General features: G+C 44.0%; 1 protein-coding gene across 5 annotated transcripts in view; it reads right to left on the reverse strand.

Moving 5' to 3' along the window:
- foxp2 (forkhead box P2) overlaps positions 1–21,209 on the reverse strand; it is a 92,387-nt gene that overhangs the window by 21,402 nt on the left and 49,776 nt on the right. For 3 of the 5 annotated variants that reach the window (XM_057324482.1, XM_057324481.1, XM_057324479.1), the window contains 6 exons: positions 14,774–14,863; positions 6,849–6,986; positions 5,454–5,543; positions 3,622–3,805; positions 2,690–2,915; positions 1,280–1,384 (listed from right to left, as the gene is read on the reverse strand). In XM_057324482.1, the coding sequence (XP_057180465.1) occupies positions 1,280–1,384; positions 2,690–2,915; positions 3,622–3,805; positions 5,454–5,543; positions 6,849–6,986; positions 14,774–14,863 (833 nt within the window). The remainder of the gene's footprint in view (positions 1–1,279; positions 1,385–2,689; positions 2,916–3,621; positions 3,806–5,453; positions 5,544–6,848; positions 6,987–14,773; positions 14,864–21,209) is intronic. The other 2 variants (XM_057324483.1, XM_057324480.1) reach the window with 1 other exon arrangement.

Consider the following 21,209-nt stretch of genomic DNA (forward strand, 5'->3'; position numbering starts at 1 on the left):
CTCCAGGTGCGCACGGCATGAAAGAGACGCCGAGCTGCGCTTAAACGCTGATCTTGACAACTTTCTCAGCAACACAACAAAGATTACAAAACTGAGGATGCTTTCTTTCCTGCGAGCTACGGGCTGGGTGAATCCGCCCCCCGCTTCCCATCAAAGGTGCCATTCGAGTCTGACACCTATTTTATGTAAACCATTTTAAGCGTGTGTACCTGGATGATACGCAGCAGCGACTACCATCTCCAAAAGACATTAAAAGCGTCTTCCTGACACCGGCAAACGCTCCTCCAAGGCACGGCGCCACCCGCCATCTCGCCGCCTCAGATCACGCTGTCGTTTGCTGGAACGTTTTCATGTACAGGTTACAGTACGGGCATCTTTACCTCGGCGAGGGAACGCGGGTGTCTCGCCCCGCGCTTTTTGACGGCGGCGGAGGAGATGCGGAGGGTGATTGTCGTAACGGTGTCCTACTACACAGGCTGTAAGACGGTTTCATTTTTTCTTCAAACGCTTATTCGAACGGCATAATTCTCATAACCAACCAAACTGCGATGTTTTTAAAGTTATAAAAACTGTTCTATGCAATTAACAAGTGTTTGGCAATAGATTTGTAACTTATTAGCGGTGAAGTCTAGATTACGTCTCAAGCTGTTGTGATGTTCTCCACCCCCCACTTCTCCATCACAAGAGTAACAATGTCCTCTCAAATGGCGTTTAAATGAATTGACGTGGACATTTACACCCGCGTAACGCGCTGCAGATTATTATTTCGCAGTTAATTATGGACCTAATTATAATATTCAAATGAGCCATTCGACAACGAGGCTCTTTCCTCAGAGTGGCAACGTGATAACCTGCAATCGCCCGTGCCACAAACACCTTCTCCTTTGATGTCCCCCGCTCACATCCCAGCAACAAAGCCGACCAATTACAAATGAGCTAATTAACTAAATTGTTGATGGAGCATGAAGGGATCATTTCACTCGGTTAGCCGCGCCATGACAACACTGAATACGTGCTATTGTGAGCGACTACACCGCTTGCCATTAGCTTTTTGACGCTTGTCGCCAACCCGTCATCCGCTCATGTCGCCGTGGAGATGCGAACTCGATCTGCGGTCATTTCTGAGCACCGCCTCAGACAGTCTAGACACCTCCAGAGATTTGCTGTTCGTGCTTTAGCGCATTTACAGCTAAATGTGAGCGTGAAAAAATTAACCGCAAGGAAAAGCTCTGCCATTCTGACCTATAAAAAGAATCAAATAAACACAATCTCGACTTACTTCAAAAACTGTCCAAAGTCATCACAGATACTTTCACATCCTGGCCACTTGCATACTCCGTGACCATAGAGCGAGTGTGACGCCCCAGTCTCTTCATGCAGTGAACTTAAAGAGAAGGAATAAGAAAGAATTAAAACATGATGACAAATCCATTTATAGTTCTTTTCTCTGAAATGGTTAACCTTTGTGAGAAGCAAAAGGTGGATGAAGACCTGATGCTCAGGAAATCTGTAAAATTCGACATGCTCCCGTTTGACATTACACCACGTTCTGATTATTGATCCTACACAGTTCCTTGGGAGACACAAGCATTTAAAACACACCCGGCCAAGTAAAACTACCCGTCTACATTTTTCCATCCGACTTTCACCTTGTAAAGCCATTACAGCCAACTTGTGTCAACAGTGAAAAGAAAACAGCCCCTGTAGTTTAATTTCCACCCGGAGATTCGTTCGAGGTAAACGTGGCGTTTTAAGGACACAATCTGTTGTGAAAAGGCATTGAGGTAAGTTACGACCTCGGCCGCCATTGTAGGTTGTGATGGTGCCGAAGGTCTAATGTGTGGAAGAGAACTTCCAAAAGTGTGCGTAGAAAATCTTATTGGCTATTTCCAGTGCATCCGCTCTGACAATGCAACACACCCCGTGACACGACACCAATGTGAAAATGTGAAGTGTAACCTATTTTTAAACCATTTTGTCTTCTCTCTCTTTCCGTTAAGGTATCTCTCTCACAAAAAGGTTTTCAGTAGTTGAAACCAATTACGCAGCACATCCGCCCCCAGTCAGAAGTTGACGGCTGTTGCTACGTGCTAACATACAATAGATGCCAGAGGATGGAGAAATATGCCAGTGTATGTTTTACAGCAGGCGTGTAGCGTATAAAAGGGCCGTTGCGAGGATAAACGCTTAGAAAATGCCACACAAGCGTCGAGTCTTCTATTTACGTACTTGACGGCAAAGCCATTTCAAAAGAAAAGCGAGGTACTAAATATTTAATGTACAGTGAGGTGAGCTGTGTGTTCCTGCGTTTGATATACCGGACGGCAGCGTGTTTAATAGCGTTTCGTCTTATTGTGAGTCCAAATCTTAATAAACTACTGAAGAACAAGCAAACAAAAACACAGTTCTCCGCACATTTTCGTTTCGCAAACAAGGATGTCAGTGTTTTTTTAACACACGTTGCTGATATCACATGAAAAGTAGTTTAAACGGTTGTTTGGGTTTATGAAAAAACACGTCTGTGTTGAGTGCAAATGAGCACATTGAGCACACTGAGCTTTTATTCAAAGTGACTACAGTACGTTTACAGTAAACACAAATCATTTCTCCTTACGGGACTCAAACCAGTAATTCAACATGATCACTGTACCATTAGCTTCGATGACAACGCCACACTATATATACGTACAGTATGATGTACCTCTCTCTCCGGTTGTTGAGGGCTGGGGATTGGCCGTTGGAGATGCTGTGGTGAGTGATGGGCGGAGAAGCTTTGGGGTTATTGGTGGAGGTAGTGGAGGAGGAGTTGGTGGTGCTGAGGTCCAGGCCGCTGTGTTTAAGTCCGTTGTCCTCCATGGAGTGACCACTGGTCACGTCTTTCCAAAGTTGCTGGAGTTCGGCGGGGCTCAATCCAGCTGTAAGAGAGTCACAAACACCTTTAGAAACATAATAATCTATAAACACCAGCAGTAAGGACCGCCCATTATGAGGTCGCATTCAGCCCCATATCAAATGACCCACGAATGAGGGCGGTAAACCTGAGCTGCTCTTCTGCGTTTTAAACTCGAGCATCTGGAGATAAACCGGCGTGAGATCGACTCGGACGCTCATCTCCGTGGGATCCAGTGGCGCAAACCGAGCAGACTTCACCGGGAGGGCAGGAACTCATGTGCACATGATTATGCATTCATAAACAAGCCTTTGTCTGCAGGATCGTATCATGATATAATCCCTTCAACGACAAAATGACTATTCCTCTACGCGCCGCCGCTGTAATACTCCAATTAAGAGGCATTTTCGAACTATTGTCATCCGGCGGCATTTCGATAAACGGTAGCACCAGGTGTTTGTTCCAAGAAAAGCAAATGGCAACAGCTCGTCTTCCTCTGCGCTCTCGCTTCGCACTGAGTCAGTAAACAACAACAACAACAGGCAAGGGGGGTGGGGTGAGATAAAGAGAGAGGGAGAGAGGAAAACAACAACCTCACACACACAGGCATGAGAGAGAAAAGAAAAAAACAGAAAAGCTGAAAAAGAAAGAGATACTCGCAGGGGATGACACGCTCACACACGTGCATGCGCGCTCAGGTTGTTGTCGGCGGTCACGTGAGACGGGTTTACCTGGTGGGAGGTTTTGTCCGGGTAGGGTGGGCTGTCCCGGGCCGGGGGGCAGAGACAGGAGGCCCTGCCGCTGCATGTTGAGCAGGTGCTGCTGCTGCTGCAGTTGCTGCATTTGCAGGAGCTGCTGCTGAAAAACCAGCTGCTGCGCCGCCAACTGCTGCTGCTGCTGTTGTTGCTGCTGTTGCTATAGTGAGAGAAAGAGACCGAGTGAGCGAGCACACACGCAAACACTGGTGGCACATACGGGTAAGTGTGTAGGGTGCATGCGGCCCAAGTGCAGCCCACTCTTCCAAATCTGCATCTCGGATGGGAAGCCCCCTCCTTTCACCATTGATAGTTAATCGTTTTGCATTTCTAATGGTCCATTAAAGCTTATGGGGCCACGGGGAGGAGTGAGCGAGGGAGAGATTTACAGCACACCCCCTCCCAACCCTGTTTAGCAGTCTTGCATAAGACAGCAACAAAAACAACAACAACTGCAGTAATGGCAGCAGACCACAGAAACACTTGTTTTATAAATATGAGCAGATCAAAGCTATCTTACGTCAACTGTTGCATTTGTTGCTTAAAATAATTGACACTGGCTCAAAACGACTAAAAGACAACTGAAGTTTATTTAAAATATATTTATTTTGGTTTACTCGCACTAAAGGAGACAACTGACCTAAATTTGATTGATTCACGGCCTGATGTTCAAACTATTTTACACGTGTCATACAAAAAGCATTTGATCTTTTGTCTCGTCTATGGAAATGCACAGTGATGTACTAGTTGCATTTGCATGATGCACAGACTCCATTTATTAGCAGGTCTGGTTAAACCTGACTGAAGTTTGCTTCTGTGGCCAAACTCTCCTGAGGTCCATTAGCAAACTGAGCGCTAGTTTCTGCAGAGACCCCTTCAGCTTCAACCCTCTTTATCCTTCTCTCCTGTCAGAATACATTATGAACTACTCAGTGAGACAAGACAGCAAAGACCAACCCATTACAGGAGAAAAGTTAAACTACAGATTTGAACTCGGAATGAAATCGAAACCACAGGAAGACCTTCAGTCGAGACCGCGAGGAAGACCTCACTCTCTTACTTTAGGGATGAAGGAGTGAGAGGCAAAAGCAGCAAAACTTGTGATGCGCTCACTGGAAAACAGACTGCATAATGGAGCGAGCGCTGCGGATTGGCCCCGCCGTCTCGTGAGAAATAAGGGAGCAATTTCTATTCCATATTTGATGGCGGGAGGCTGAAAAAAATCTATTCGCAAATCCAAACAGAAACAAAGCCTCCGGGAGGTCAGGCCTGCTGTTCTGTAGGCCCGGCATAATGGCTTGCTTGAAGAGAGACAATGGTTAAAGGTGCTAGTTGAAAAGACAGCTGGGGGGGACGTTTCTCGTCTGCGATACCTAGCTGATCAATTCAACACCTTCCACGCATTTTGTTTGGATTTCCCTCCCTCTCCGCAGCGCTTCGCTTTTTGATGCCTGCCTCTCCGTGTCGGCAACGCAGCGTTCTGTCTGTCAGATGGATCTGCGGTCGGACTGTCAGTTTGATTTATGAGCTCGCTGCGGTCGAACTTTTCTGCTAGTCGAACCAAACCCGCTGCGGCGATTCATTAATGAACGCACCCTGTGCTGTACTCTAAAACGGGCCTTTTAGCGTCAACGTAACGGTGAGGACAAGGACTTGAGACACTTGACAACTGTCTAATTTTAGGCAACATTACAGCAGCCTGACCACAAAAGCTCCCTCGAGAAAAGACAGCAGAGACTGATTTACAAGTAGCCGGTTGTGGCAAACATGAATAAAAGCATCACTTTTGTCTCACACACGTGTCGTACCTCTTTTGCTTGTTTGTTTGGATGTTGCTGCTGCAAAAGCTGTAGATGAAGTTGTTCCTGCTGTTTCTTATAGAACTCCTGCAGGTGTTGCTGTGGACAGACAAATGAAAACAAAAAGGTCATTTTTTTTTCGTTCAGCAGCTGTGCCATTAATAGAACCTTCGTTGCAAAGTTTCGGAGCTGAACAAACAGAGTCGCAGCCGGGCTCCCGAGGCCGCGCGATACGCCTGGATGTGCTTCTGCGTGTCACGTCATAAATAACATCTCTCTCCGGTCGAGACAAAGAGACAGGCACTTCCCCACGTCGTGCATCTCCACATGGACTTTTATGCGGCTGCACATTACCGCTGGAGGAACAATTAATCTTATTGCCTATATATTTTTTCCTCTCTGATGCCTTGACAGGCAGTGAAATTCTGAAATGAATGCGAGGCACTCAGAGGAGAGAATTCATCATTGTGAATTAATGCATTTAGCACACTTGTGCGCTCCTCGGCTGAGTGCTGTCCCTGGGAGCTCATCGCTTGAATACAGGGGCCGAGCGTTCGGCGGGAGATGTCTTGGGTACGTGCCGCTCGACGTCGATTGTAGAGACCTAATTATAATCAAGTGAGTTAATGGATATGTTTTTAATGATGAGCTTTTGAAAATGATTAAAGTCCCAGTGAAATAAAAAAAATATTTTTTTTAAAATTCGTGTGCCCTCATAATCGTTAAAATCTTGACAATGCACTTCCTTCCTGTAATGACTATCAATCTTAAAAGACGTATGTAAGACGGCTTGGGCGGAGCATCTGTTAACTCCTCCCCTTCAACTGTCCGGTTCCGTTTCAAAATGCAACGGTTGTTTTTATACATCCAATCAAATCGCAGAGAAAGACGAAAACCACGCCCACTGCTTCTCCTCATTAGAAATTCCATTTCACTCTGAAAATACGGAAGTAAAAACGATCGCAAACCTTCAGTTCACAGAGATTTTAAAAGATAAAAATTATGTCTGAGTGGCGGTCTATCGGTAAACGCTGGTGCTCATGCGGGTAACGCAAGTTTGACTCATTTTCTCATCTCGTCGCCCCTTAAAAACAACAATGATGCCCCCAACAACAACTATTTCTATGACAAGTGACATTTAGACATTTTTAAGAAAATAGACGGACGACACTAAAACTAAAGCACGGCTGAAATAGTACTTGTGTAGTTATGCTTGTAATTTTTCAGTAATTTTCAGCTCTTAGTATGCAAGTGAAGTGTACATCTGTGCCCCCTCATTGAAAACAACACATTACAAGCCTGTCTATAGTGGTTTCTGTGTCAAGGGCACATGAGAACCAGAGAGGATCTGCATGCTGCCGTTACATACGCAAAACATGAGCGAGGACATGAATGCGAGTCTACCTGCTGAAGCATGACGGCCTGTTGTTGTTGAAGGAGCGCTTGGAGCTGCTGTGGGGAAAGAACCTGCTGTTGAAGTATCTGCTGCATCTGCTGCGGTGTGATCACCTGTGGACTCATCATTGCCACAGACACTGGCACCTGCGGAGATACAAGAGACATCCAGTACATCAACCACGACTTTTTATAAAGCAACTCTCGCACGCGTGTGGCACATGCAATCACGCATGTGTGTATACTCCGCCGCATGTGTACTTTATATATTTTCTGTCACCTGCTCCTGATGGGAAAAGCACGGCGCTTAAAATAGAGGAGGACCTTAATTAGCTGAACCTGTGAACTGCCTCCAGAGACTTTAACACGCATGGAAACGGTAGAAGATGAGCATCTCCGCAGCGGACGGAGGGCGCATGGCCTGTCGAAGACCAGCTAGACTAAGTAGCGTGGATTTGGCTTTGAAAACTCTTGGAGAAACTTCTGATTGAAGCCGAGCGGCTGTGAAGTATTCTGTCTTACAGAGGTGAGGGGGAATTACCAGTTGCCTCTCGCTGCGCATTGAAGTTTCCAAGTTGGAAGAAAGCAGCCAGAGGCACAAGTCTTCTACGAGATGTCATTTTTAAAAATTCATGTCATTTTATAAATGATAAGAATCATTAAAATACCAGCTGTCAAACTGGGTGAGAGAACTTTTTTTGGGGGGCAAAAAAACAAAATATTTTCGCAGCCCAGTTCTTATAAAACAGCACAGAAGTTTTCTGTGCATCGCTCTTTGCTTGCCAGCATGCATGTTAACGTGTGCAAAGTTTGCATTCAATCTTGATTCATGTCTAAGATTAAACAATATTAGGAGTGCGAGTAATGTTTTTCGTTTCACAGTGGGTGAAAAGAGACTTTTCTGTACCGTTTTTTACTTTTGGACATTTCGACTGACGGCTGACTCCTCTGGGTCGCCTTTGTACTTTTTGATGCCTGGTGCGTCTTTCATCACAACAACTTGGGCAGATGCTGTCCGTCACAAAGACAGCCAAGTGTCCAATGTCTGGACAGGTAAACATATCTATTTCTGTGTTTTTATGCTTGAGAAACAGATAACACGCTTGTGTTGCGAGGCGGGCCGCGCATCCATTAGAACGTCGTGTGGGGCTTCGTGTCAGGAACCCGGCGTGACGCACGGGCCTCCTCGCGCCGGCTAATCAAGACCGCTTGATTGCTTTCCGTACATCTGAGCTCTCAGTGCCTTGACACGTCCTTGTTTTAGTCTCTTGGCTCGGCCCAGCTCAGGTTCCCCTCTTTGATTAGCAGAGACATTTGCATGGTCACTACACATTTTTCATTTTAGAAGTCATTATGCATTAGCGCTCCTGAGCGCCGAGCTTGACTAATCCTGATGAACTGAGTGGTGGAGCTGAAGGTCACACTCCATCCTCACTCATATTCATATTCAAACAAATCCAAGCACCATTCTTCATTAGACGGCCCCAAAACTCGCAGAGGAACTCGACACACAAATACACTTTTCTTTCTCTCTCTCTCCTTTGCGTGCGAAGATGGGGAAACGTAAAAGGGCAGAAAACAACAAAAGGAACAAAGCAACAAAGTCACAAATTAAACAGCTGCATGTAATTATGCAAATGTATGCTTACACCTTCAATGTTATTAAACCTTAAGACACATTTGTGATGTGTAATTACCCTCAGGTTCAGCCAGGGTTCTACGCCGGCCTAAATGACAATACGAAACCCAAAGCGCGAAAATACAAGAGAAGATGTTCTCATTATGGCCATTATTTGTCTATTTAATTGAGCTACTGGCTGAATAACCAACCATCACCTTGTTTGCTCCGCAGCGCACCGAATACAATAAACATGTAAATTTCAGAACAATCGACTAGGAGTTTATTTATCGACCACAACTTGACAGACCAAATGTAACGTCTTTGAATTTACCAATGTAGAGACTTTCATACCAACAGAAAAGTCACGAAAACCGACTCGGATGTTTCAAACACAGGAGAAATGACAAAGACAAAATCGAAGGTTTGGCCCACACGCTCCCCAGTCGCACGCACGCCACTAATTCCTGCATTTAACGCTGGCATTTTCTGCATGATATATAAGAGGCTGAGAGATGAAAGCAGATAAGTAATTGCTCTCCTGGTTCTGATTCTTCACTGACAACCCATAAATTTAATTTTACACACACGTTCATTTACATTTTCGAGTATATGACATGATAATTGGCGGAATATAACACCTCCATTGCGCCGGATGCTGCGGGGGGCGATGATTGACAAGCCGGGTGAATTGAAAGGAACAGAGGCTGAATTGCTTCTCCCCGAAATGATTTTGCCAAGAAGGGGCATAATTAATGAGCATTCGCCGAAAGGTCCTTCCGTAAACATTCGCACATAATAGGCCTTCGCAGGATGCCGGATGAAAAATATGACCAGAGATGCAACTCGATGCACGTTGTATGACACAATTCTCATAACATCATTCTTTAAGAATCCTCTTCGATCATCTCCAGTCTTTAAAGCTTTCAATGAGAAAAGTGAAAAGATCTGAACAAATTTACTCGCAGACTTGCATATCTCTTTTCTAAACCAACAAGCATGCCCAAACATCACTATAAATGTCTATGGTGCTTTGATTTCTGTTGGAAAACAAATGAAAATACAAGCTGATCTCCATTGACCTGTTATTTAAAAACGAGCGTCTCTGCACCCGATAGAGAGAGAGTAGAACAAATAGCTTTAAATTGACCATTGATGAGAATACATCATTGGTCCTCCTGAAAAATAAGCACATCATTACATTCACGCTCAACGCCATAAACCACTCTCATCTTAAAAAAGGTCAACTCAACACCAGCCACATGTTAACACATAAAGGCCATTCATCTATACCAACACCAATGGTCCTGTTTCCCATCCATACAAAGACATCGTCCACTATCAGCATTGGTGCGTTCCCAACTGAAACAGTTTCGAGGATAGTGTTAAATGACCAGAGCTGATACGAGGACAAACTTCAAGCCGAAACAATTAGAGAGAAGTGATTAAGTTCTTTATTCCTGAACAATTCATCGACTCAATGGGGGACGTTTCCGGATAAGATGTCCGGTCGGGCTTCTGAATAGCTGAATAATGTGGCCACTTCAGAGGAGCGCCGGAGGTGCCACTAGCCACAGATACTGTTTAGATAAATAAAATGAGAAATTGGAGGGTGAGCGATGGTAATTACTTCAGCGGCTTGCCGGAAAACGACAGTGTGTTAATTACTTTGGTAAAGCGTGTTTTACTTACAGTTTTATAGAGAAAACAAGTATTCTGTGGGACTCAATGTCTTACTAATTTATCTCTATCTCCCCTCTGGGATGAAGACCCCCGAAGCTGGACTTCGGAAATGATGTCGGACCCTTTAACATCGGTAAAACCTCCCGTGTTAATTCACTCAGCAATGAATGACTCTTCATTCAAGCGTTTATCGATTACGTGGGGATCACCGATGTACACGCTTACAGGGCTGTTGACCCACAAACAAACACACAAAACAACTTCTCCATCCTTTGTAGTCTCTAACACACACATACGCCATCGTTCGGATTAAGGGATCAATGTGGACACTCCTTGCTACCGGAGTTAAGTAGTTTACAGGAAGGTTTTCCCAAATCAATTTATTTTACTTCAGACGATGATGGAGTGGATTTGTCCTCCGTTGGAAAAGCTGGAAGGCGAGCAGGGATGCAACCGGCCTTCTGCAAAGACGAATCACAGTGAAGATAACTGAGCTTTCATTTCTATCAATGTAGGGGAGGATCAGACGTTTGTGCTTTCCAAGGAACTATGAGACTAGTACGGACTAAAGAGGAAAGACACAGGCAAAATAAACATGAACAGACCCTGGATGTCTGAAGAGTGGACCCTCAGGAGCTGAAGAGAGCTGATGGGAAGTTTATTATACGGGAAGCTACATGAAGAATGTTTCTACAAGAGTTTGGAAGATGAATTTGGCCAACTACTGTATATCTGCACCATTTATAAAGAAATCCATCTGTTCTCACCCCTCTCTCTCTCTCTCTCTCTCTTAGTCAATTTTCAATTTAAGTGTGCCTTATCGGCATGAGATAAACTGTACATTTATATTTCCAAGGCTCTAAAATCTGTGCAATGTACAGTACAAATACACAATGCACTATAGAATATTTGCACAAGGCTTGGCCATTGCATAGTCTCTTACTCTCTCTGTCTCTCTCTCACTCCACATCAACCCCTTCCTCTCTCTCTCTCTCTCTGGTGAAAGCTTTGTGATGTCGCAGGTAATAGGGAGTGTGTTGGATCGCTCTCCTCGTCAAGTGACACGCAGTAAATTACACAAACTTCAAGCAGCTCGCTGAATTATAGTTCATCACTTGGAAAGACTTCCCACCACCGGGCGACACGTATCAGATCTGCCAGTTAGGATCCAATTAACACCCTGGCCAGAGTAATCAGACTGCATGTGTAAGGGCTGCTGGAACCAGTTTATTACTCTCATGCATCTTCTGTCAGGAGGTACATTTGTTGCTTCTACATCAAAGCGGTGCCATGCCACTATTTTTTTACTCCCTCCATTCCTTCTCTTGCCTAAGGGTTGTGCTTCAGCTTCTTTTGCATCGCATTACTAATCCCCGCGAAAGCGCTTCCTATGCAATTTACCCATGCTGCTCTGAAAAATATGAAAAAATCGGAGATATCTTTAATATCTCAGTGGTTTCACCGAGATAAAACTGGAGCGCGTGGAGAGCAAATGAGAAGTTTTGGTCTCCTGCATCACATTTGTTTCTCCCGTGACAAAAATAACGAACATACACCGATTCTGAAATCTCTAGTCAATATTACAGAACATTTCAATAGGAACCTAAACATTTTTCATCAAAATCTATCCAAATCCACATCTTTTAAACTAGCCATAAAATCTACATTCATTTTTCAGCTCCATACTCCTGTATTTCAACAAATCTTCCCCAAGAAATTTTTGAAAGAAAGAAACTTTAACACCAATAATTGAGCGAAATGACAAAGCATCTGAACAAAAACTTTCTCCATGAAACAAATTGGAATAGTTTGGCTGCCCTTTAGAATTCTGTAAATACACTCTTGAAATCAGAACGACTTTTGCAACTTTATTTCTTTGTCTCTGTTCGCCGTTTTTCCCAGACGACTGTTAATAGTAAATGTTAATATTGTGTCTACAAGTCTCTTCTAAATTCCACTGGCTTTGCGCACGGTTCCAGTCGGTGGTCTGAGTAGATGAATTTTAAGGAACATGGCGCAGGAGTCTGACGCTCAGATGAGCTGGGCGTCGGTGACCTTTAAATCGGCAACACTGCGAGGATGGCTCAGTGCTCAGGAAGTGATTGGGTTGAGCTATCTCGTCTAGGAGCGCGAGAGCAACGAGCCGATCAGCCGTCCTCCGAATGCGGCGGGTACGTTTGGAGCCGAACTGGGAGACGCGAGTGGACGTTTTCTTCCGAAAAAGTTACATTAGCGGCGCGTGTTGGGTTTGCGGTGAAGAAAAGGTCAATGAATCGGCTGCCTGGCGAATGGAAACTCGGTTTCAAGGTGGTGTCTGCGCTGTTGTAGTTTGCACGCTGAAGCCGAAACTACATTGTGAGCTTTCACCTTGTTAACCGTGTGACATCACACTACCCAGCCCACCCTGCCTGCAGGTCAGAGGTCAACTCTCCCTTTTTTTCGAACCACCGCATTATATCACTACGCCATCAGTTGACACGCCAAGACATCGCCTGCGTTTGTTCTTCACCCACCCTCGCCCACTTCTCACCGCTGTACGATTGGTATTCAGTGTGTTGCCTACATGTGTAAGCACGGTGCTCCTGCAACTGTTTTCACTCTGTTAAATGTCCATTCCGCCATCAGCACGAGACACCCGGGCGGCACGCGCTGAGCCCGCTGCCAAACAAACAAACTGGCACGTAGCGTACAATAGAAGAATGGCGCGCGGGGCTGATCGTGAGGGCGGGAGAAACAATTGCGATTCGCGCGAGCTCTCTGTAATCCCCGCTGTCTTCCGTCCTCTCCGCTTTTATTTGTGTTTTAAATGTCAGTGTATAAAACGCGGAGGCGATATTGCCACTCTGAGGGGAAGGTGCCACGGCGCCAGAGGACTGTTGTGTGCCTTGGGAAATCCTTGTAAGCAGCGTGGTGAAGGCATGAGGATTTACGAGAAGAAATAGGTGTTTATTGACTTCTCCTCTGGGCTTACTGGATAATAATAGACCCGTCACATTAAGCAAATGTGGAAAAGCGGCTTTCCAGCACTTCGGAGGCGCGAGATGAGACAGTGGATAGAATTAGTCAGCTGACAGGATTTAGACATTAATACAAGTAATTAAAAATGCGAGCTGCAGCGCTTAGATGCTTGTGCGGTAAATAATTTATACGTCGTGATGTATGGATCGCTTTTCTGGACGGGTAAAGGGTGGATTTATCAGTGTCGGAGAACGCACGGGCGTTTACTTATTTATGTAAATAAGTCATTTTTCAAAGCGCTTGTTACTTGGCATGTCTAAGCACACACAACATGTTCTGAATTGACGATCAAGGAGTGTTTAAACTGTAAAGGTCGAAAGAAAAGACGGATTAAAACTGAAAGACGAGAAAATTATCTTGTTTTAGCAAGATTACTAGACTATTAAAACAGCACGGAATAAGTTAATAAAGTAAAGGCTCGACAGCATTGATTAACTACAGCCCGAGGACGCCGCTCAACAAGACCTGATTCATATTGATTCATATAGCTAACATGAGGCAAGGATGGTATAAGCAAATGTAAATATTCAATATTTACAATCCTCTGGTGTTATTAGAGTCAGGAACTCGGTCACGGGCCACCAGTTATCGCAGACCTTCCTCATGCAATATCACTCGGTTTTCTCCAAAGCGTCGCATGGCAATTTGCAGTCACGCAGTGTGCGGGGAATCCATTCTCTAAGTATACAGGCGGCTGTGAAACTACAACAAATACATGAAACCGTATCTGCCCAGAGTTTGTTTTACAACTAATATCTTTGCACGGAGAAGAAATGAAAAATTTCTCAAACGCAAAAGTTGCATTCGCTCAAAATATTAATGTTACAAAAAGTCCTAGCTGGACCAATCACAGACGCCAATTTTTGTATGCACGCATAATTAGATACACGGGGGTACGACTCTTTCAGGTGTAGCCATTGTTATACTCTGTGAAAACATTAACGACGAGGGTTAGCGCCGATTTTCCCTTTCTTTAATTAAATGCGCGGGGTACTAATGAGGTAAACCAGCGTTAGCTGATAGCGCTTATTAGCAGGGAGGAGGGCACGCTCTCCTTGCATTTAATTTAAACCTAAAAATATGGAGCCTGGCAGATGTCAAGTGCTTACATAACTTAATGCGCGTTTGTATTGTGGGGATGGGAGAGAAATAGCACGTCGGCAGTCGGCGGGTTGGTAAACAGGTCTGGTAATAGGGATGACCTTTACCGAATCGCTGATAATAGCGATGCGCCGCAGCTGGAATCAATAATGGCAAATTATCTTGGAGGGGTACAAATGACGGCTAGTTAGGATAAGCGATGTTACAGAGGCCATTTCTTAGAGAGCTGGCTGTTAGTTACTGCTTGTTTTTTATTGGTTAATCATGACATTTCATATTTTCAGAGCGTCATTATCTTTTATGCTAGAGAAAGTATTGAGTCCTGAAGTAGTCTTAAAGAGCAGAGAGATGCAAGTTTGGTTTAGTCTGGAGAAGGCCTGACAGCTCGAGACTTTTTACAGACAGTTCCAGAATTACATTGCCAAAGCAAACAGCACAGTCGGAACAGAGGAAATCTTTTCCGGGGCGCCATGTATTATGGATGGACTTAAGAGATTAGCCAAGAACTGCTCACCTGCAACGGACGCTGTTTATCGTTGTTCTTTGGAGACTTCAAGCCACTGCCTGGATGCTGTAGGAGTAATTGCCTTGCTACTTGTAGGGCCTGCGAACAGACAGAGAAAAAGAGACACAAAATGAGTTTTTTTTCCCCTCCGCCCACCGCGACGCACTCAAATATCAAATGCGGCGAAAGGTGACATCAACCCGCCATTACATCCACTACACTATTCATTGTTGTTGATGAGCCATGAAGCGTCTCTTAGATATATATTTTTCATGATAATCCACGAAGCCGTGATGAAAGATAAATACAGTTTGTCTAGCACCTCTGAAGAGCAGGAATAGAAACACACACACACACACACACACACACACACACAGTGTGAGTGGTATTGACCTGTCTAGTGTGTGCTCAGCTGAAATACCCACTTCTCTGCAAATTACCGGCCCATTTGCATATTCATAATATCAATTTGAAGTAGAGGCAGGCGATGTGAAGTGTTCCTAGAAGCTGTAATTAAAGTTGACAAAATCAACACCAGATTACCTCAGGAGTGAATTAACAAGGAGCCGAGCATTAGCCGGGCCCCTGAGCACAGGGGTGACTGTGGCCCTCCTCTGCCACATCACTCCAAATACCTACGTCTCTAATGTCACAAAACAAATACAGTTATAGACTATACAGATTTTTATATTTAGTCTTGCATTTAGGGATGGAGAACTGAACAAACCCATTTTTTTTTCTTAAGACCATCCACCCTAGCAACCCCATAGCATCACTCAGACGCCCTGGCAACCACTCACAGCATCCTAGCATCAAAATATCAAAAGTCTAGTTTTATTTTATGCGCTAGTATAAGGCTAGTACAATTTCAATGTGTTGAAAACACAGCATTCTACATGAATACTGATACATGTGTTCAAAGCACCTCTGAAGTTTCATGTAGACCGGAGACAGAAGTGCACGAGACAAGACGAACGCAACAAAATAAATAAAGCAATATAAACAACACAATAACTTCACAGGTGTCTCGTCTGTCTGGGAAAGGAGCGTGAAGGTCGAGAGGTGGGGAAGAAAACCTACTTCAGACAGAGACTGACACTTCTTCCAGTAGAATCAAGGGCTTGCTTTATTTTCTGCCGCTTGCCGGTATCCATGACAACAGCTGCCTTGACAGCGTGTGCATATGGCACTGCTCTGCCAGCTGGTGAGAACAATGTTTGAACTAATGCATTGAGATGCTGAGCAAACAGGGGGAGAGAGAGAGCGAGGGAGAGAGAGATGGGGGAAAGTTGCCACGTCTTAACCCTTTGGGAAGACAGCCACCCCCTGATCAATTATGAAGAGACAGGGGCGAGGAGCTGCCACTGTCTGTCTGTCTCCGTGGTAAGGAGCCAGGCTCTCCAAGCTCACGGTAAACAAACACAACACAGTGGCGCTGGATCCTAACAGCATCGATCGGTCTCCTCAGACGCGCACACACACATAAACCTAGACCTAGACCTTGCACTTTAGGAGTTACCGGGGTGTAAAGAGCTCAGTCGACTTCTGATCACCTCCCTGTTCCATCTTTGAATACCTTATACCAAACAAAACGTAAAGAAAAATAATAAAAGTATGTTCTATGAAAGATGCTTTTCTCATACAGTATGGCTTGATAAAAGGTATTTTTCCATGGCAAGTATAACGTTTTTTAGCATCTTAGGTCAACATACAATCAAAATGGATTTGTCACAAAAATGTACAATATGCACAAATAAACAAAACAAAACAAACAAAAAGAGTTTCAAATAAGTAAATAAAATGAATAAATAAATAAAAGTTAATAAAAGTACATAAACAAAATCATTTAAAAAAATCTGTTCAAAATTGTAAACTTATTACAATAATTTATGAATCGGGTACTGTTTCGCAGGAAATGTCAGTATGATGTCATTGAACTTGAATCCACAAAAAGAAAAGAATGCAAACTGATATAGATGCAAATGTCAGGCTAATTATGTATAGACCACTTGAGAAAACGTAAGCAATGCTGATCCAACGCCGGTCTAGAAGAACTTCCTGTTTCCGTTTTTTTACACTACACAAACATTTGAACGAAATACAAGACATTTATAACCACGTCAAAATGTTAAACGAATATCTTTACAATCTAATTATACATGTAAGATTTAAAAATAAAATAAATAAAAATGAAACCAGAAGGGCTTCTGGACCAGTGTTTACATTTACAAAATACTTAGGTTAACCCATTAAACCACATTCACCGCAGAACAGGACCAAGCGCTCAAGCATCACAAAACCCCATCTTCTAAAGTTTACGCAACAGGCTTCAACAAAACAAGTTTCCAAGCTTCATGTGCCTAGTTATTTGCAGATGTAAATGATGTATTTATTGATTAGTTATGGTGCATGCGGTACGCTCAGATGCATGAGTGAGTTATAAGTAGCATCGCCATGCTTTGGATTTCAAGTCATTATCAGAGAGGCCGCGTGGATGAGATAAATTGCAGGAGATTTCACGCCCATCCAAGCGGTGACTGTGATTGTGTGGCTTTAGGGGACAGCTAATGGCTTTAGCACAACAATTAGCAGAAGGAAATGTTTATCTGCACCCGATCGATACAGATTCACTGTCCTCTCATGAATAAAGGGCAAAGTCAAAGAAGTCATTCGATACGTAGTTGAGGTCAAGAGAGTGACGCTTGCTAAAGCTCGTAGCCAGACACGTTTAATGGCTTTTCCAATACGAACCCGGAAGAAAACCAATCAACTATTTGCTTATTAGAGAAACACACGTTGAAGCATTTCCAGCACTGGTTAATGTGTGAAGCTGAATGAAAACCATTTCCTTGGCTTCAAGGTATTCCACGCTTGTATGACTTTCTTTCATCTTCAGAACATAAAAGAAGATATTTTGAAGAATGTTGATAACCAAATAACATTAGCCCCCATTGACTTCCATTGTATTGGCGCAAAACCACTGAGAGTTCATTTTGAAAAAAGAAAGAATCATTCACAGGATTTGAACGACAAGTTTATGTGCCAAAAAATCCATATTAGTGACAACAAGTTACTGATAGTCAACCTTGTGCAAAATTACCCACAATGCAACACAAAGACGCATTAGATGCTTTTCTGTTACAACAAAGCGCAAAACATCCACTGAAGTTCCGCCGGACGACTGAGAGCAGCGGGAACCATCCTCTTCATCGTGCTTTGCTTAGCTTTTCTATAAATGTTGTTGCTGTGCTGAAGAAATGCAGCCTCCCATCCATTAATGCACACATTGTATAAACAGCACAAAGCGTGGCATTCTTCAGAGCCAGGATCTCAACAAGAACCCATGCTGGAGCGTAAATAACAAGGCACTCAGGAACATATTTGATTTTGATATCTATCTCTAAGGACCGAGAGAAAAGAAACAAACTTGAACAGTCTGCTCAATGATGAGAGCTCCAAAGACACAAACACAAGCTTGCAAGAATTCGTATGAAAATGCGATTCTGCCCAATTTGATCAGCCGTAATTGGTTTCTGGTGGAAACACGATACGTGTCACTAATATACACAATGGAGGAAAGAAACGTGAATGTTTATACAAGAATTAATGGCTGATAGACGTAAGAAACATCCGTTTTCCCTTCGGCGTACAGCTTGTGTTTAGACGTATTACAGATGTATTGGGGAATACGACATAAAGCACCTTTGTATGATTATCTCCAATGCAACAAGCATGAAATACATGAGCACCTAGCCACAGCTTAGCATTACGAGGTCATTACGAATACATCTTTGCTCAATGCATGAACTGCAATCCAATGTGGCGTCCTCAACTGTGACCGAACGTATTAAAAGAAAACACAAACATTACAATCACGGCCAGAGCGCGAATCTACCTCCCGCGGTCTAACGGAAGCGCATTTGTTTGGGAACGGAAACGGGGGAATGATGTCAATCTTTGCGAATGTTGTGGCTGATATCTATTCATTAACAACGCAACGTTTCGTTGTACTTTTGTAATTAAGTCAAGACACGTTATGTGGCTCTTTCATTTGGATTAACGTTTCTAGATTACAAATAAAAAGCGTGTGCACTACAAGATCTCTGGGTCGAGTACGACACGCCAACAAGCGCAACAAAACAAAGACAGAGAGGGCGAGAGATAGACGGGGAGAGCACAACCCTTATCTAGCCGACAGGAGTCGGCTGCCACAAAAAACAAAGGACAAACAGTTTAAGCTGAACAAACAAACACAACTGATTGGCTGCTGGTCGGCGAGTCCTGTGCAAAGATAGGGCCCCGCTTTCCACGGCAAAATATTGACACCACATCTGTTATGTAAGTGTGTTTAGGACACAGAGGTCTGATGAGGGTCCAAGACACTCATGAATAGAAAGCGTGGCTTCAGGCAGGGATTTCATAAACAAGATGTGCGCTGAGGACACACCGGCCATCTTGACTGACAGCTGAACGGCGTTAAAGGTCCGTTTGAACACGACGGCGACGGGTCGGTCTATGGAAAGTGTCCCAACCTCTGTTGTGAGGAGGTTGACTGACACGAGAGCAGAACAGCCGCCTTTTATCAAAGGTCATCCGTGGCTGTGATACGTGTTTGCGCGCCAGTCGCCGGTGAATCGGTCTTATCTCTGAACGCTGTGAACACGTCTCTTTCTATGAAGAGTTTCTATTAGCGGCCAGTACGCTTTTACAAAAAAAAAACTAAAGTAGAATAGCAATAAAACACAAGATTTAAATATTAGAATAAAATGAACAATAAAATGAAATCTCTGTTTCACTGTACATTTGCAGTATTTTAATTCCACATGCACTTTTTTAAGATCTGTAAATAAATACACGTATACTTGGTGTTCTTTTACTTCTGTTAATTGTTTTACTTCTATTCTTCATTATTTAACTGCAATCAAGAATTGTAAGTCTAAAAATGAAAACATCCATCTAATCCGATAAAATGACTCAGGAGTTTCTGAACGACGACAATAAGACACCACACGTCCAGCATGATCCGTGTACACGCGGCATGCGTTTCAACAGCAGACAAATAAAACATGAGAAGGGGTGAGAGAGTTATTGTGGAGTCGGACACGCTGTGTTTTTCCTCCGTCTTAGACAAGAGAAAAAGGATGTGGGAATAATGAGCGTTTTCATGTATGACTCAATAAATCAGCGTTGTGTGGAGCTCACGGGTCGGTCCGCCGAGACGTTTCTCAGCTGCAGGGCCGAGCGCGAGCTAACCAGCAGAACAATGGGCTTCTGTACGCTACTCTCTATCTCTCTTTTCTTTCGCTTCGCCTTTCATTCTTTTTCTACCTTTTCCCTCTGAATCTCTGGTTCCTTCTTTTTTTTTTTTCTCGCTCGGCGCGTCTCTCGCTCGGCTCTTGTTTATTGATTCTCTAGATTAAGAATCCCGTGGAGAGGGATTGTAACACACAACCATAAAATTATTTTGGGGTGTGCTTATTTGCCTTTCCCTTGCATGTATTTGGCCTGCGTCTGTAGACAATTATGCCTCCCCAGCCCGGTCTCAGGTGCTAATAATGAAGGACAAATAGAATCGTATGTGTAAACTTCCCCTTCTGATGAAAATTTATATTAACTTTCTGCCACTGTAAACACGGAGCCATCGCTCAGCCCTCCCTCGTGAATTCGAGATGAATTCTGTCCTTTCTAGCCCCGGAAAGCCGGGCGTTTACGCAGGGGTGGCGGGGACAGAAAGATCGACTTCGTTGTGTAACCTCGCACTTATTTTTTCAAGAGACAAAACACCCGTCTGTCCGGCCCATCGGGGTATGTGCGTGGCGATGTGTGCATTTGACTGTGTGTGGAGAAACACAAGCTCTCATTTTGGGAAACGGTGCCAACAATAACAGGCCAAACAGAGCTGGCTTCCATCGGTCACTGCAACCACAAACATTCATACACTTCCCACCTCCTGCAGACACCGTTATGGATGGTTCTCGCAAATCTGCGCCACAGCTTTGCACTGGGGCACGTATAATAGTTTACAGTACTGCCAGCAACCTGTGGAGGGAATTAGACTGTAGGGGCCCCGTACTCAAAACAACATCTGTATCCCATAGAAATGGAGAAACAAATATGAGAGAGAGAGAGAGAGAGAGAGAGAGAGAGAGAGAGAGAGAGAGAGAGAGAGAGAGAGAGAGAGAGAGAGAGAGAGAGAGAGAGAGAGAGAGAGAGAGAGAGAGAGAGAGAGAGAGAGCGAGAGAGAGCGAGGGAGTTGATGTGTGACTGCAGCAGCAGAAGGCTGGTGAGCAGAGGCTAGTGAAATGGACTGTGATATTGGCTTTTAATTTTCCCTCTGCCTTCAGCATAAAGACGAGGAGAAGAGAAAGAGAAGCCCTGGAGAATGGGGATGGAAGTGGAAATTCAGAATTCCTTACTGAAATACGGCATGATTAGTGCCTTTGCA

This window comes from Triplophysa rosa, linkage group LG24, assembly GCF_024868665.1.
Source record: "Triplophysa rosa linkage group LG24, Trosa_1v2, whole genome shotgun sequence".
Classification (NCBI taxonomy): Eukaryota; Metazoa; Chordata; class Actinopteri; order Cypriniformes; family Nemacheilidae; genus Triplophysa; species Triplophysa rosa.